General features: G+C 43.0%; 1 protein-coding gene across 4 annotated transcripts; it reads left to right on the top strand.

Moving 5' to 3' along the window:
- Positions 1-740: 740 nt before the first annotated feature.
- LOC121578688 (bactericidal permeability-increasing protein) lies at positions 741-14,933 on the top strand. 4 transcript variants are annotated; one of them, XM_041893071.1, is made up of 17 exons: positions 741-800; positions 6,783-6,862; positions 7,218-7,335; positions 7,429-7,543; positions 7,725-7,856; positions 8,193-8,348; positions 8,498-8,561; positions 8,699-8,759; positions 8,854-8,945; positions 9,066-9,242; positions 9,334-9,393; positions 9,920-10,087; positions 10,190-10,257; positions 10,349-10,391; positions 10,478-10,541; positions 14,447-14,523; positions 14,648-14,933. In XM_041893071.1, the coding sequence occupies exons 2-17, from the start codon at positions 6,806-6,808 to the stop codon at positions 14,687-14,689; spliced, it is 1,494 nt and encodes a 497-aa protein (XP_041749005.1). In that variant the 5' UTR covers positions 741-800; positions 6,783-6,805; the 3' UTR covers positions 14,690-14,933. The 4 variants fall into 4 exon arrangements, with proteins under 4 accessions (XP_041749005.1, XP_041749009.1, XP_041749007.1 ...); XM_041893073.1 differs by having other exon boundaries at positions 747-804; XM_041893075.1 differs by lacking the exon at positions 6,783-6,862 and having other exon boundaries at positions 743-804.
- Positions 14,934-15,058: the final 125 nt, after the last annotated feature.

Genomic DNA, 15,058 nt, shown 5'->3' with positions numbered 1-15,058 from the left:
AAATGTGCTGATGTACCTGGTGGGCACATTAGTGAGGTAACAAGAAAGTCAAGATTAATATTTACAAATAACGTATTCTATTATCTATTAGGCTAAAGCAATCATGTGTGATTAAGAGCACATATACCTAATGGTTTAATTGTTTTACAAATGGTACTCCGGACACCAGAGATGGACTCAGAAATGATGGGCAGATAGTGTTAGACTGTCATCTACTGTAACCAAAATAAGCCATTTTTACATCCTGAAAATATCTAATTTCCACAAGCCAGTTTTGGTTGCTTGGATGGTTATTCATTATCACAATCAAAAGCTTAGGGTATTGCAAAAATACCAGTCTTCCTTCAAAAAGCCAGACCACAGTAATTCTTATGTTCTTGATAAGAGTCGATGACCGAATGATACACTACAAAACATTACTACTGCAATTATTGGTTGGATTTGCATCAAACCATGTGACCAATTTTTCATTGGCACTCATAAACATTCCATTATTTACACTCTCTTTACTGTATATCCTGAACAAATCACGCCCTGAATGGTATGAATTATAGTCTGTTAACATAACTAAGGGAACAGCTAACATTCACTAGATTGTCCTTCTTTGCACAATATTCGCTCCATGCTCTCCATTATCTACAGAATGGGTAGTATCAGTAATTCCTTCTCAAGCAACTCTTCCTGGTTCAGAGAAGTGAATTAAAGGCCATGTGCCTCTCTTCCCCTTTCACTTTGCCCTTCCGCCAGCCAGGGTGCAACAACAACAGAAGTTCTTCACCACTTTCTTACCAGTGCATAAGGTAGGTAACTACAGAGTTGTGCATGACTAATAATGCGTTTTCTAATACAATGTAACTCATATATGTAATGAATGGTACTGAATACCAAATAGACTGACCTATGTTTCTCTCATTTTAAAAGTGCTCTCTCTTTTAGAGAAGTGTCAGGGTATGAGAGAACCCATGTTGGTGTGTTTTGCAGGTTTTTATGGAAAATGTATTGCAGAGTGCCGTGGGGTTATTTTATGAAAGTTGTCACTCCTCAATCACCACTGAGTAAGCAAGCTAGATGGTGAGTGACATACAGTGTGGTATATTATACAGTATGTCAAAAGCAGTGTTGGGGAGTAGTGAACTACAAGTAATTAAACTACATTTTGCAGTAGCTTGGTGGTAGTTTAACTAAATTAAAATCTAGGTATTGTTTTCAGTAGTTAATAACTTTTCTGCCATGTAGTGGTGTAGCTAACTACTGGAACTACACAATATTTTTTTGCAAAAATAAAATATAGGTGAAGTTGGCAATAATGTCCTTTCATTTTTGGCATCAGACCTGCTTAACTTTCACTTGAAACATTGTTTTTGTGTTTAATAGGCTAAATTACACATTCTGTTAGCATCTGACTCCAGAGTGATCGGTTCTTGCAATTTGATTTCTATGAAATTTCAGATTTAGATATGATAATTTTCCACAAAGTAGTTTGGATGTAGTGAACTACTTTCTCAAAGTAACTTCAGTTAAGCAAACTATATTTTTCTTAAGGGTAGCTTTAGCATAGCGTAAAGGAAAATTTCACCCAAAAAACGATATTTTCATATTTGTTTCATTAGTCCATTGTTGACATAGTCCCAAACTGTTTTGCTTGTCAGCAATCAAGTTTTCAAAATACAGAACTCCTCCCCATATAATGCATTTAGCAAAACACAGCATCATATGGGGATGATTTCTGTATTTTGAAAGTTACATCTTGAAAACGTTTTCCATTAACTTATATTTTCCAAGTAGCTTCCCCAACACTGGTCAAAAGTGCTCTCTTTGTCTCTGGGTAGTTGAGGAACTGTCTATATGAGGAGTGATGAGAATTTCTTCAACATTCTCAATTTGAAAAACCACCTAAAACTGATTCCAGAGGGGAGGACCTTCAATAAACAGCCAACTCTCTACAGAGAGTTCCTTCAAACGCACTAGTCACATGTCTGTGATTTAGCAAGCCAGCTCTGTCTACTTTATTTTCCTTGCCTCTGTTAATGTCAGGCAAAGCATAATTCAATATATGCCCAGCTCACGCTAACTCCTCACAGGTCATGTGGCTTTATCTGCAGCACTGACAGAAACACTCAGCTCTTTCAGAGCTCTAAAGTGAATCAAGTCTGGATTGTACCATTTGGGTTTCTTCCCCATCCCCCAGGGCTCCAATCGGGACCTGTTAGGCCACAGTCGTGGCTAATTACCTTGTCTGATATTCAGAATCAGTTGCCAGTCAACAGAAAGAGGTTATCATTTCCAAAGTGATGATCACTGGGGTACTAAGCATTAGCATCTGTTGGTCTGTTAAAAGTGTGTTTTTAGAATCAATTATGATGATCAGATAATGATAGCAGTTCAGGTTCGTTTCATTTTTTGCCCTTCTGACTGGCAAGCCCAAGAATGTGCAATTCCTCTTTAAAAGGATTTGAAATATGGGACTTTGTTTCCCCAAGTGTTGATGGTGTCAGGGAAGCTGTGTGCAACAAAACAGCAAGTATTTGTCAGATCAGTCATGAGATCGTGGCAAATTATGGATTCATTATTGGCAGGTTAATGTTTATTGAGTCTTGTCCTGGAGGCAGAACTGAGCGTTTTCCCCTTAGATAGGTCATCTGCAAAGTCAAAATTAACTGTATTGTAAAAATTCATGAAAACAAACATTTGCTTTTTGGTCTTAATTTAAGGTTAGGGTTAGGCATTTTGGTTATCAGTGTGGTTAATGTTAGGGTTACAATCAGATTTGATGGCTTTGTGGCTGTGCTAGTGACCACTCTGCAGAGCTGCCTCCAGAACAAGATTCATGACGAAAAACGCTAACCTTCTCATTATTGGTAAATAGAAACTAAGCCAGACGTAGGTTAAAACCCCCTATAGTCTATTGACGCACCGGTGCAATCTAAGTAACATGAAAAAAATCCCCATCAAAATCTGCGGTGGAAGGTGGCCTAGCTAGGGTGTTGTCAGACCATGAGACATCCCGAAAATTGGTCTTCTAACGAAAACGGTTTGGCCTACAAACTAATATGACCACTATAGAATGGTGTTGTCCGTGTCACGGGACTCGTCTGAAGGTAAATGAATGGAAGTATGGAGGTAGTTTTGTGGCTACCCAAAAAAAACTTTAATAAAATATTAAATATGTAAAGTATGTGGACACCTGCTCGTCGAACATCTCATTTCAAAATCATGGGCATTAATATGGAGTTGGTCCCCCCTTTGCTGCTATAACAGCCTCCACTCTTCTGGGAAGGCTTTCTGCTAGATGTTGGAACATTACTGCGGGGACTTGCTTTTCCATTCAGCCACAAGAGCATTAGTGAGGTCGGGCACTGATGTTGGGCGATTAGGCCTGGCTCGCAGTCGGTGTTCCAATTAATCTCAAAGGTGTTCGATGGGGTTGAGGTCAGGGCTCTGTGCAGGCCAGTCAAGTTCTTCCACACCGATCTCAACAAACCATTTCTGTATGGACCTCGCTTTGTGCACGAGGGCATTGTCATGCTGAAAGAGGAAAGGGCCTTCCCCAAAGTTGGAAGCACAGAATCGTCTAGAATGTCATTGTTTGCTGTAGCGTTAAGATTTCCCTCCACTGGAATTAAGGGGCCTAGCCCGAACCATAAAAAACAGCCCCAGACCATTACTCCTCATCCACCAAACTTTACAGTTGGCACTATGCATTGGGGCAGGTAGCATTCTACTGGCATCCACCAAACCAAGATTCGGCCGTCGGAATGCCAGATGGTGAAGCGTAATTCATCACTCCAGAGAACGCGTTTCCAATGCTCCAGAGTCCAATGGCGGTGAGCTTTACAACACTCCAGCCGATGCTTGGCATTGCGCATGGTGATCTTAAGCTTGTGTGCAGCTGCTTGGCCATGGAAACCCATTTCATGAAGCTCCCGACGACAGCTCCCACTGACGTTGCTTCCAGAGGCAGTTTGGAACTCGGTAGTGAGTGCTGCAACCGAGGACAGACGATTTTTATACGCTATGCACTTCAGCACTCACCGGTCCCGTTCTGTGAGCTTGTGTGGCCTACCACTTTGCAGCTGAGCCGTTGTTGCTCCTAGACTTTTCCACTTAAACAGCACTTACAGTTGACAGGGGCAGCTCTAGCAGGGCAGAAATTTGACAAACTGACTTGTTGGAAAGGTGGCATCCTTTGACGGTGCCATGTTGAAAGTCACTGAGCTCTTCAGTAAGGCCATTCTACTGCCAATGTTTGTCTATGGAGATTGCATGGCGGTGTGCTCGATTTTATACACCTGTCAGCAACGGGTGTGGCTGAAATAGCCGAATCCACTAATTTGAAAGGGTGTCCACATACTTTTGTAAATACATATTTTTCCTGAGCTTATTTTTATCTCCTAGACATACATTTACATTTACATTTTAGTCATTTAGCAGACGCTCTTATCCAGAGCGACTTACAGGAGCAATTAGGGTTAAGTGCCTTGCTCAAGGGCACATTTACGTCATTTAGCAGACGCTCTTATCCAGAGCGACTACAAATTGGTGCATTCACCCTATAGCCAGTGGGATAACCACTTTACAATTATACTTTTTTTTTTTTGGGGGGGGGGTAGAAGGATTACTTTATCCTATCCCAGGTGTTCCTTAAAGAGGTGGGGTTTCAAATGTCTCCGGAAGGTGGTGAGTGACTCCGCTGTCCTGGCGTCGTGAGGGAGCTTGTTCCACCATTGGGGTGCCAGAGCAGAGAACAGCTTTGACTGGGCTGAGCGGGAACTATGCTTCCGCAGAGGAAGGGAGCCAGCAGGCCAGAGGTGGATGAACGCAATGCCCTCGCCTGGGTGTAGGGACTGATCAGAGCCTGAAGGTACGGAGGTGCCGTTCCCCTCACTGCTCCATAGGCAAGCACCATGGTCTTGTAACGGATGCGAGCTTCAACTGGAAGCCAGTGGAGTGTGCGGAGGAGGGGGGTGACGTGAGAGAACTTGGGAAGGTTGAACACCAGACGGGCTGCGGCATTCTGGATGAGTTGTAGGGGTTTAATGGCACAGGCAGGGAGCCCAGCCAACAGCGAGTTGCAGTAATCCAGACGGGAGATGACAAGTGCCTGGATTAGGACCTGTGCCGCTTCCTGTGTAAGGCAGGGTCGTACTCTCCGAATGTTGTAGAGCATGAACCTGCAGGATCGGGTCACCGCCTTGATGTTGGCGGAGAACGACAGGGTGTTGTCCAGGGTCACGCCAAGGCTCTTCGCACTCTGGGAGGAGGACACAACGGAGTTGTCAACCGTGATGGCGAGATCATGGAACGGGCAGTCCTTCCCCGGGAGGAAGAGCAGCTCCGTCTTGCCAGGGTTCAGCTTGAGGTGGTGATCCGTCATCCATACTGATATGTCGGCCAGACATGCAGAGATGCGATTCGCCACCTGGTTATCAGAAGGGGGAAAGGAGAAGATTAGTTGTGTATCGTCAGCGTAGCAATGATAGGAGAGGCCATGTGAGGATATGACAGAGCCAAGTGACTTGGTGTATAGGGAGAAAAGGAGAGGGCCTAGAACTGAGCCCTGGGGGACACCAGTGGTGAGAGCACGTGGTGCGGAGACAGCTTCTCGCCACGCCACTTGGTAGGAGCGACCGGTCAGGTAGGACGCAATCCAGGAGTGAGCCACGCCGGAGATGCCCAGCTCGGAGAGGGTGGAGAGGAGGATCTGATGGTTCACTGTATCAAAGGCAGCAGACAGGTCTAGAAGGACAAGAGCAGAGGAGAGAGAGTTAGCTTTAGCAGTGCGGAGAGCCTCCGTGACACAGAGAAGAGCAGTCTCAGTTGAATGACCAGTCCTGAAACCTGACTGGTTTGGATCAAGAAGGTCATTCTGAGAGAGATAGCAAGAGAGTTGGCTAAAGACGGCACGCTCAATCGTTTTGGAAAGAAACGAAAGAAGGGATACTGGTCTGTAGTTGTTGACATCAGTGGGATCGAGTGTTGGTTTTTTGAGAAGGGGTGCAACTCTCGCTCTCTTGAAGACGGAAGGGACATGGCCAGCGGTCAAGGATGAGTTGATCAGCGAGGTGAGGTAGGGGAGAAGGTCACCGGAGATGGTCTGGAGAAGAGAGGAGGGGATGGGGTCAAGCGGGCAGGTTGTTGGGCGGCCTGCAGTCACTAGTCGCAAGATTTTATCTGGAGAGAGAGGGGAGAAAGAAGTCAAAGCATAGGGTAGGGCAGTGTGAGCAGGACCAGCAGTGTCATTAGACTTAACAAACGAGGATCGGATGTCGTCAACCTTCTTTTCAAAGTGGTTGACAAAGTCATCCACAGAGAGGGAGGAGGGGGGGATTCAGCAGTGAGGAGAATGTGGCAAAGAGCTTCCTAGGGTTAGAGGCAGATGCTTGGAATTTAGAGTGGTAGAAAGTGGCCTTAGCAGCAGAAACAGATGAAGAAAATGTAGAGAGGAGGGAGTGAAAAGATGCCAGGTCGGCAGGGAGACACTTCAAAACATTATTCCTTATGATAAAATTTTTTGACTGTTTCTATGGGCTATAATATATAGTTAAGGCCAAATTCTATATTTGATCAAATACATTTATTTTTATTTTATTTTATACCTAAAGGGGTCCTAAAATTCAAAATCAAATAGCTAAATGATCCATGAAATGACCATATTAAAACCCACGTTCCGACTTTGAAAGGGGAAGCCCAAATGTCTGAAGGATGTTCCCATTTCTATTATGCCAAACAATTCACCTTCATTGTAGAATAGATATATTATTGTTGGTTTGTGCTCCATACAGGTGACTGCAGTCAAGATGTCTCCATGCTGTTGGCTGAAATAGCCGAATCCACTAATTTGAAGGGGTGTCCACATACTTTTGTAAATACATATTTTTCCTGAGCTTATTTTTATCTCCTAGACATAGGAGACACTTCAAAACATTATTCCTTATGATACATTTTTTTGACTGTTTCTATGGGCTATAATATATAGTAAAGGCCAAATTCTATATTTGATCAAATACATTTATTTTTATTTTATTTTATACCTAAAGGGGTCCTAAAATTCAAAATCAAATAGCTAAATGATCCATGAAATGACCATATTAAAACCCACGTTCCGACTTTGAAAGGGGAAGCCCAAATGTCTGAAGGATGTTCCCATTTCTATTATGCCAAACAATTCACCTTCATTGTAGAATAGATATATTATTGTTGGTTTGTGCTCCATACAGGTGACTGCAGTCAAGATGTCTCCATGCTGTTGGCTGGCTCTGTTGGCTCTTGTCCCCTTAACTCTGGCCACCAACCCTGGAGTCAAGGTCAAACTCACAGAGAAGGGCATTGAATATGGTAAGTGTAAGAAAGGGCAATAGAGCTAAATGAGTCTGTCTGTGTGTTGAGATCATTCTGTCCCAATCCCCCGCTATCCTGTCTTGTCCACAGGCAAACAGATTGGGATGGCATCTCTGCAGCAGAAACTCAAGACCATGAAGGTCCCAGACCTCTCTGGGACTGAGAGAGTGGCTCCCATTGGCAAGGTCAAGTACAGTTTGACAGGGTAAGGGAGAAAATCCAATATATTTTCCCCAAAAATACATTGCAGTCAAATACATTTGCAATGATCTGCATATCTCATGTAAATTGTTGTTGATATAGTAAACTGTGCTTACAAATGCTAGTGTTCACAACACTCCCCTATCAACCAACTCTGTCTCTGAGTACTCGGTTTTATCCTCCAGAATGACGATAGTGAATCTGGGACTGCCGAAGTCTGCTCTGGCACTGGTGCCAAGTACTGCAATCAGCCTGACCATTACTAATGCCTTCATCAGCCTGCATGGGAACTGGAAGATCCGATACCTTAGCTTCATGTAAGTGCATCCTCGGGACCAGCTGGATTGTTCCAAGCAAGCTGGAACTAAAGACTGCACACCAGTGGAGGCTGCTGAGGGGAGGACGGTTCATAATAATGGCTGGAATGGAGTCAATGGAAAGGTATCAAACACATCAAAGACGTGGTTTCCATATGGTCGATACCATTCCATTGACTCCATTCCAGCCATTATTATGAGCCATCCTCCCCTCAGCAGCTTCCACTGCTGCACACCCAGTACATCCCCAGGACAACACTGCACAATGTTCTCTTGGGTCTGTACATAAAACAAAGGACTCAATCAACAATCCTTATTTTCTCATTAACAATCTAGAAAAGATAGTGGATCCTTCGACCTGGAGGTGAATGGACTCACCATCACTGACAGTATTACAATGAAGAGTGATGAGACTGGCAGGCCAACGGTCAGCAGTGTCAACTGTGTGGCCAACGTGGGCAGTGCTAGCATCAAGTTCCATGGTGGAGCCAGGTAACTAGACTATAAAGTTGCACGAAACACTATAGTCCACTAAAAACGTTGTGAGTATGCATGTTACCGACTAAGGAAGCCTAATCAAACCATAATGTTATAAAATGATTACAATGTGGATTTATCGTGCTTTGGTTCCTGTTTCCCAGCTGGCTGTACAACCTTTTCAGTGCCTACATTGACAAGGCCCTGCGCAGTGCTCTGCAGAAACAGGTGAGAGACAGTGTAATGCCAGACTACAAACTCAACCAAAGACTCACTTCCTCTCTGACTCAACACTTCAACAATCACAACAGGTTATTCTTCTTCTGTTCTCTTGACAATAACAATCGCTCTGTTCATTGTTACAGATCTGTCCCCTAGTGGCTGATGCTATTACTGACATGAACCCACACCTCAAAACTCTCAATGGTAAAACACAACTTGTACATAAGAATGTACGATAATGAATTGATTAGTTCATTATTGATACTAAAAAATATATGTTTTCTGCCATCTTGTCAAGTTCTAGCCAAAGTGGACAAGTATGCTGAAGTTCAATATTCCATGGTGACATCACCCACCATTTCAAATTCCTCCATTGATTTCAGCTTGAAGGTGAGAACTCCAGATTTCAAACTACCAATGTATCTGTTCAAAGATGTAAACAAGGAAGAGGCATAAAGGTCAAACCTCTCTCTATTTCTCTCCCTCCCCCCCCCCCATCTCTCTCTGCAGGGTGAGTTCTACAACATTGGGAAGCACCAGGAGCCTCCATTCTCCCCCACACCCTTCTCACTGCCTCCTCAGGTCAACAACATTCTCTACATCGGGATCTCTGCCTTCACCATCAACTCTGCAGGATTCGTGTACAACAATGCTGGCGCACTTAGCTTCTATATCACTGATGATATGGTGAGGATCCCTTCACAACTGCAAACGTGTTTGTTCTAGACAGGCTCATCCACAGAGTGACACAGTCCTCCTCTCCATTTTCTCCTGACAGATCCCTCCAAGCTCTCCCATCCGGCTGAACACCAGAACGTTTGGGGCCCTCATTCCAGAGGTGATAAACAACACACCATTGTCTTCATTTTACCTCACGATATTCAGAGTAGTACAGAATATGACATTACTGTCCCTCTAGAGATTACATTTACATTACATTTTAGTCATTTAGCAGACGCTCTTATCCAGAGCGACTTACAGTTAGTGAATACATATATTATTTTTTTTATACTGGCCCCCCGTGGGAATCGAACCCACAACCCTGGCGTTGCAAACGCCATGCTCTATCAACTGAGCTACATCCCTGCCGGCCATTCCCTCCCCTAACCTGGACGACGCTGGGCCAATTGTGCGCCGCCCATGAGTCTCCCGGTCGCGGCCGGCTGCGACAGAGCCTGGATTCGAACCAGGATCTCTAGTGGCACAGTTAGCACTGCGATGCAGTGCCTTAGACCACTGCGCCACTCAGGAGATGGAAACCTGCCTTTGTTCAAATATTTACTCTGTATTTGTATCTAAGATAGAGGATACCATGAGTGTTCTCCTCAGGTCAGAAGAGTGAATATGTTATTCTGTGCTTTCAGATAGCCAAGCGTTTCCCTGGCATGATGATGAAGCTGCTGGTGAAGACGGTGAAAGAGCCCACCATCTTCTTTGAGCCCAACAACGTGACTGTCCAGGCCAGCGGCACTGTGACGGCTTACGCCATCCAGACCAACACCACCCTCTCTCCCCTCTTCGTCCTCAACATGGTCAGTCAGTTTGTCAGTCACTCAATCAGGAGGAGGTAGAATGCTGTAGGTCAGACTGTAAGAGTGATACATAACTCTACAAGCTCTCCGTTCTCACTACAGGAGGGTAGTGTCAGCGCTCGACTGTACGTGACCGGGATGAAGTTGGCTGGGGCTGTCACTCTGAACAAGTGAGTATGATTGTCTACACGGGTGCAAAAGGGGAAGAAAGTATTTTTCAGAAACTGACCAAAGGAAATGAATGCGGTCTACTTTTCACAGAATTGAGATGACTCTGGAAACTACTTATGTGGGACAGTTTCAGGTAAGAATGACATATTCAGAGCTTATAACTTGCATATAACTTGCTTTTTAAACACTTAAACACACTGAATCTAAACACTAAAACAGGTTCGATCTCTTGACAACATCTTCCTGATGGTTCTGAAAGTGGCTGTGATACCAAAGGTCAATGGTGAGTGCTTTCTTTCCTTGATTATTAATATTTGGGTCGTTCCATGAAAATAGTGGCTTGCGAAAGTATTCACCCCCCTTGGCATTTTTCCTATTTTGTTGCCTTACAACCTGGAATTAAAATGGATTTTGGGGGGGTTTGTATCATTTGATTTACACAACATGCCTACCACTTTGAAGATGCAAAATATTTGTTATTGTGAAACAAACAAGAAAGTCAATACTTTGTAGAGCCACCTTCTGCAGAAATGACAGCTGCAAGTCTATTGGGGTATGTCTCTATAAGCTTGGCACATCAAGCCACTGCGATTTTTGCCCATTCTTCAAGGCAAAACTGCTCCAGCTCCTTCAAGTTGGATGGGTTCCGCTGGTGTACAGCAATCTTTAAGTCATACCACAGATTCTCAATTGGATTGAGGTCTGGGCTTTGACTTGGCCATTCCAAAACATTTAAATGTTTCCCCTTAAACCACTCGAGTGTTGCTTTAGCAGTATGCTTAGGGTCATTGTCCTGCTGAAAGGTGAACCTCCGTCCCAGTCTCAAATCTCTGGAAGACTGAAACAGGTTTCCCTCAAGAATTTCCCTGTATTTAGCGCCATCCATCATCATTCTTTCAATTCTGACCAGTTTCCCAGTCCCTGCCGATGAAAAACATCCCCACAGTGAAGCATGGTGGTGGCAGCATCATATGCTGTGGTGTTCTCGGGGTGATGAGACGTGTTGGGTTTGCGCCAGACATAGCGTTTTCCTTGATGGCCAAAAACTAAATTTTAGTCTAATCTGACCAGAGTACCTTCTTCCATATGTTTGGGGAGTCTCCCACATGGCTTTTGGCGAACACCAAACATGTTTGCTTATTTTATTCTTTAAGCAATGGCTTTTTTCTCTCCACTCTTCCGTAAAGCTCAGCTCTGTGGAGTGTACAGCTTAAAGTGGTCCTATGGACAGACACTCTAATCTCCACTGTGGAGCTTTGCAGCTCCTTCAGGGTTATCGTTGGTCTCTTTGTTGCCTCTCTGATTAATGCCTTCCTCGCCTGGTGGGCAGCCATCTCTTGGCAGGTTTGTTGTGGTGCCATATTCTTTCAATTTTTTAATAATGGATTTAATGGTGCTCCGTGGGATGTTCAAAGTTTCTGATATTTTTTTTATAACCCAACGCTGATCTGTACTTCTCCACAACTTTGTCCCTGACCTGTTTGGAGAGCTCCTTGGTCTTCATGGTGCTTCTTTCTTGGTGGTGCCCCTTGCTTAGTGGTGTTGCACTCTGGGGCCTTTCAGAACAGGTGTATATATTCTGAGATCATGTGACAGATCATGTGACACTTAGATTGCACACAGGTGGACTTACAGTGGGGGAAAAAAGTATTTAGTCAGCCACCAATTGTGCATGTTCTCCCACTTAAAAAGATGAGAGAGGCCTGTAATTTTCATCATAGGTACACGTCAACTATGATAGACAAAATGAGGAAAAAAATTCCAGAAAATCACATTGTAGGATTTTTAATGAATTTATTTGCAAATTATGGTGGAAAATAAGTATTTGGTCAATAACAAAAGTTTCTCAATACTTTGTTATATACCCTTTGTTGGCAATGACACAGGTCAAACGTTTTCTGTAAGTCTTCACAGGGTTTTCACACACTGTTCCTGGTATTTTGGCCCATTCCTCCATGCAGATCTCCTCTAGAGCAGTGATGTTTTGGGGCTGTCGCTGGGCAACACGGACTTTCAACTCCCTCCAAATATTTTCTATGGGGTTGAGATCTGGAGACTGGCTAGGCCACTCCAGGACCTTGAAATGCTTCTTCCGAAGCCACTCCTTCGTTGCCCGGGCGGTGTGTTTGGGATCATTGTCATGCTGAAAGACCCAGCCACGTTTCATCTTCAATGCCCTTGCTGATGGAAGGAGGTTTTCACTCAAAATCTCACGATACATGGCCCCATTCATTCTTTCCTTTACACGGATCAGTCGTCCTGGTCCCTTTGCAGAAAAACAGCCCCAAAGCATGATGTTTCCACCCCCATGCTTCACAGTAGGTATGGTGTTCTTTGGATGCAACTCAGCATTCTTTGTCCTCCAAACACGACGTAGTTGAGTTTTTACCAAAAAGTTCTATTTTGGTTTCATCTGACCATATGACATTCTCCCAATCCTCTTCTGGATCATCCAAATGCACTCTAGCAAACTTCAGACGGGCCTGGACATGTACTGGCTTAAGCAGGGGGACACGTCTGGCACTGCAGGATTTGAAACCCTGGCGGCGTAGTGTGTTACTGATGGTAGGCTTTGTTACTTTGGTCCCAGCTCTCTGCAGGTCATTCACTAGGTCCCCCCGTGTGGTTCTGGGATTTTTGCTCACCGTTCTTGTGATCATTTTGACCCCACGGGGTGAGATCTTGCGTGGAGCCCCAGATCGAGGGAGATTATCAGTGGTCTTGTATGTCTTCCATTTCCTAAAAATTGCTCCCACAGTTGATTTCTTCAAACCAAGCTGCTTACCTATTGCAGATTCAGTCTTCCCAGCCTGGTGCAGGTCTACAATTTTGTTTCTGGTGTCCTTTGACAGCTCTTTGGTCTTGGCCATAGTGGAGTTTGGAGTGTGACTGTTTGAGGTTGTGGACAGGTGTCTTTTATACTGATAACAAGTTCAAACAGGTGCCATTAATACAGGTAACGAGTGGAGGACAGAGGAACCTCTTAAAGAAGAAGTTACAGGTCTGTGAGAGCCAGAAATCTTGCTTGTTTGTAGGTGACCAAATACTTATTTTCCACCATAATTTGCAAATAAATTCATTAAAAATCCTACAATGTGATTTTCTGGATTTTTTTTCCTCAATTTGTCTGTCATAGTTGACCTGTACCTATGATGAAAATTACAGGCCTCTCTCATCTTTTTAAGTGGGAGAACTTGCACAATTGGTGGCTGACTAAATACTTATTTTCCCCACTGTATTTAACTCGTTATGTGACTTCTGAAGGTAATTGGTTGCACCAGATCTTATTTAGGAGCTTCATAGCAAATGGGGTGAATACAAATGCACGCACCACTTTTCCGTTATTTATTTTTTATTTAAAATATTTATTATTTATTATTATTATTTTCATTTCACTTCACCAATTTGGACTATTTTGTGTGTCTATTACATGAAATCCAAATAAAAATCCATTTAATTTACAGGTTGTAATGCAACAAAATAGGAAAAACACCAAGGGGGATGAATACTTTTGCAAGGCACTGTATTTTGTTGCTTTGACAAAGTCATTTTTGAATATTATTATTTATTTGTGAGTAGTGATTCATCTACATCTGTCTCTCATTTTAAGGTCAACCGTGTTACGTGAACTGAATTCTCATTTTAATATGGTGAAACTACTCCTTTTTAAATATTTTAAAAGAAACATTGAACATCTAATAGTAAAATCATAGAGTAAAAGCAGGTGAGCTGGTTCTACACTTTGTGGCCATTTTCTGGTGTTTTACGGTGGAAAACTGAGTGGGTCGAGCATAACATGTCAACCCTGTTACCCATAGACAGGCAAGAGTTTTTAACAATTTCATTTTTTTTGTGAAGCTTGCATTCAATTGCCCCTCCATGTTGCACACAACAAGCTTCTAATCCCCCTGTCACTAGGGGGTTCATGGCTTATTTAAGATGAAGTCCTCAACCCTGTTACAGTCAACCCTGTTACTTTAGTTGGCACTTAATTTTTTTATTTAATCTTGAGGTTGTAAAACATGTTTGTTTTTTTGTTGAACATGTGCTCTTTATGACAGAATGTTAAAATTAGTTTAAATCGAAAGTATTTTTGGACCAAGTTACACTTCTCAAAAGGCACCGAATTGGTGGAAGGACACATTCATTGTTTCTGCACTGATTGACCACTGTGTTTTTATCCTATAGCTCGCCTAGAGAAGGGTTTTCCTCTTCCCTCTATTGGAAAGATGAACCTTGTTAACACTCAGCTACAGGTCCTGAAGGTACATTACAATATATCTAAGAGCTCAGTGCTACCAACATCTATCATTTACAATATCTCCTATACTATAAACAGTGTGTATGTGTCCTATATTTGACAAACTACTGTTCCTTTTCTCTCTCCAGGACTACATGCTGATTGGGACAGATGTTCAGTTCACAGGATAAGTGCCATGTAAATCCCACTACAAATCAACAATCAAATCAAACCAACGAGACATGCAATTAATGTTTGAAAATCTAAATGTATTATACATATACACTTTCAATCAATACACCACATTCTTAAATGCTTAATTATCTTCCAATCGTTTCAGTATTCCACTTTCATCCAATTTATAATGAATACAGTGAGGGAAAAAAGTATTTGATCCCCTGCTGATTTTGTACGTTTGCCCACTGACAAAGACATGATCAGTCTATAATTTTAATGGTACGTTTATTTGAACAGTGAGAGACAGAACAACAACAAAAACATCCAGAAAAACGCATTTGTCAAAAATGTTATAAATTGATTTGCATTTTAATGAGGGAAAT

The sequence above is a fragment of the Coregonus clupeaformis genome, chromosome 12 (assembly GCF_020615455.1).
Source record: "Coregonus clupeaformis isolate EN_2021a chromosome 12, ASM2061545v1, whole genome shotgun sequence".
NCBI lineage: Eukaryota > Metazoa > Chordata > Actinopteri > Salmoniformes > Salmonidae > Coregonus > Coregonus clupeaformis.
This window is presented reverse-complemented; position numbering and strand designations above follow the sequence as displayed.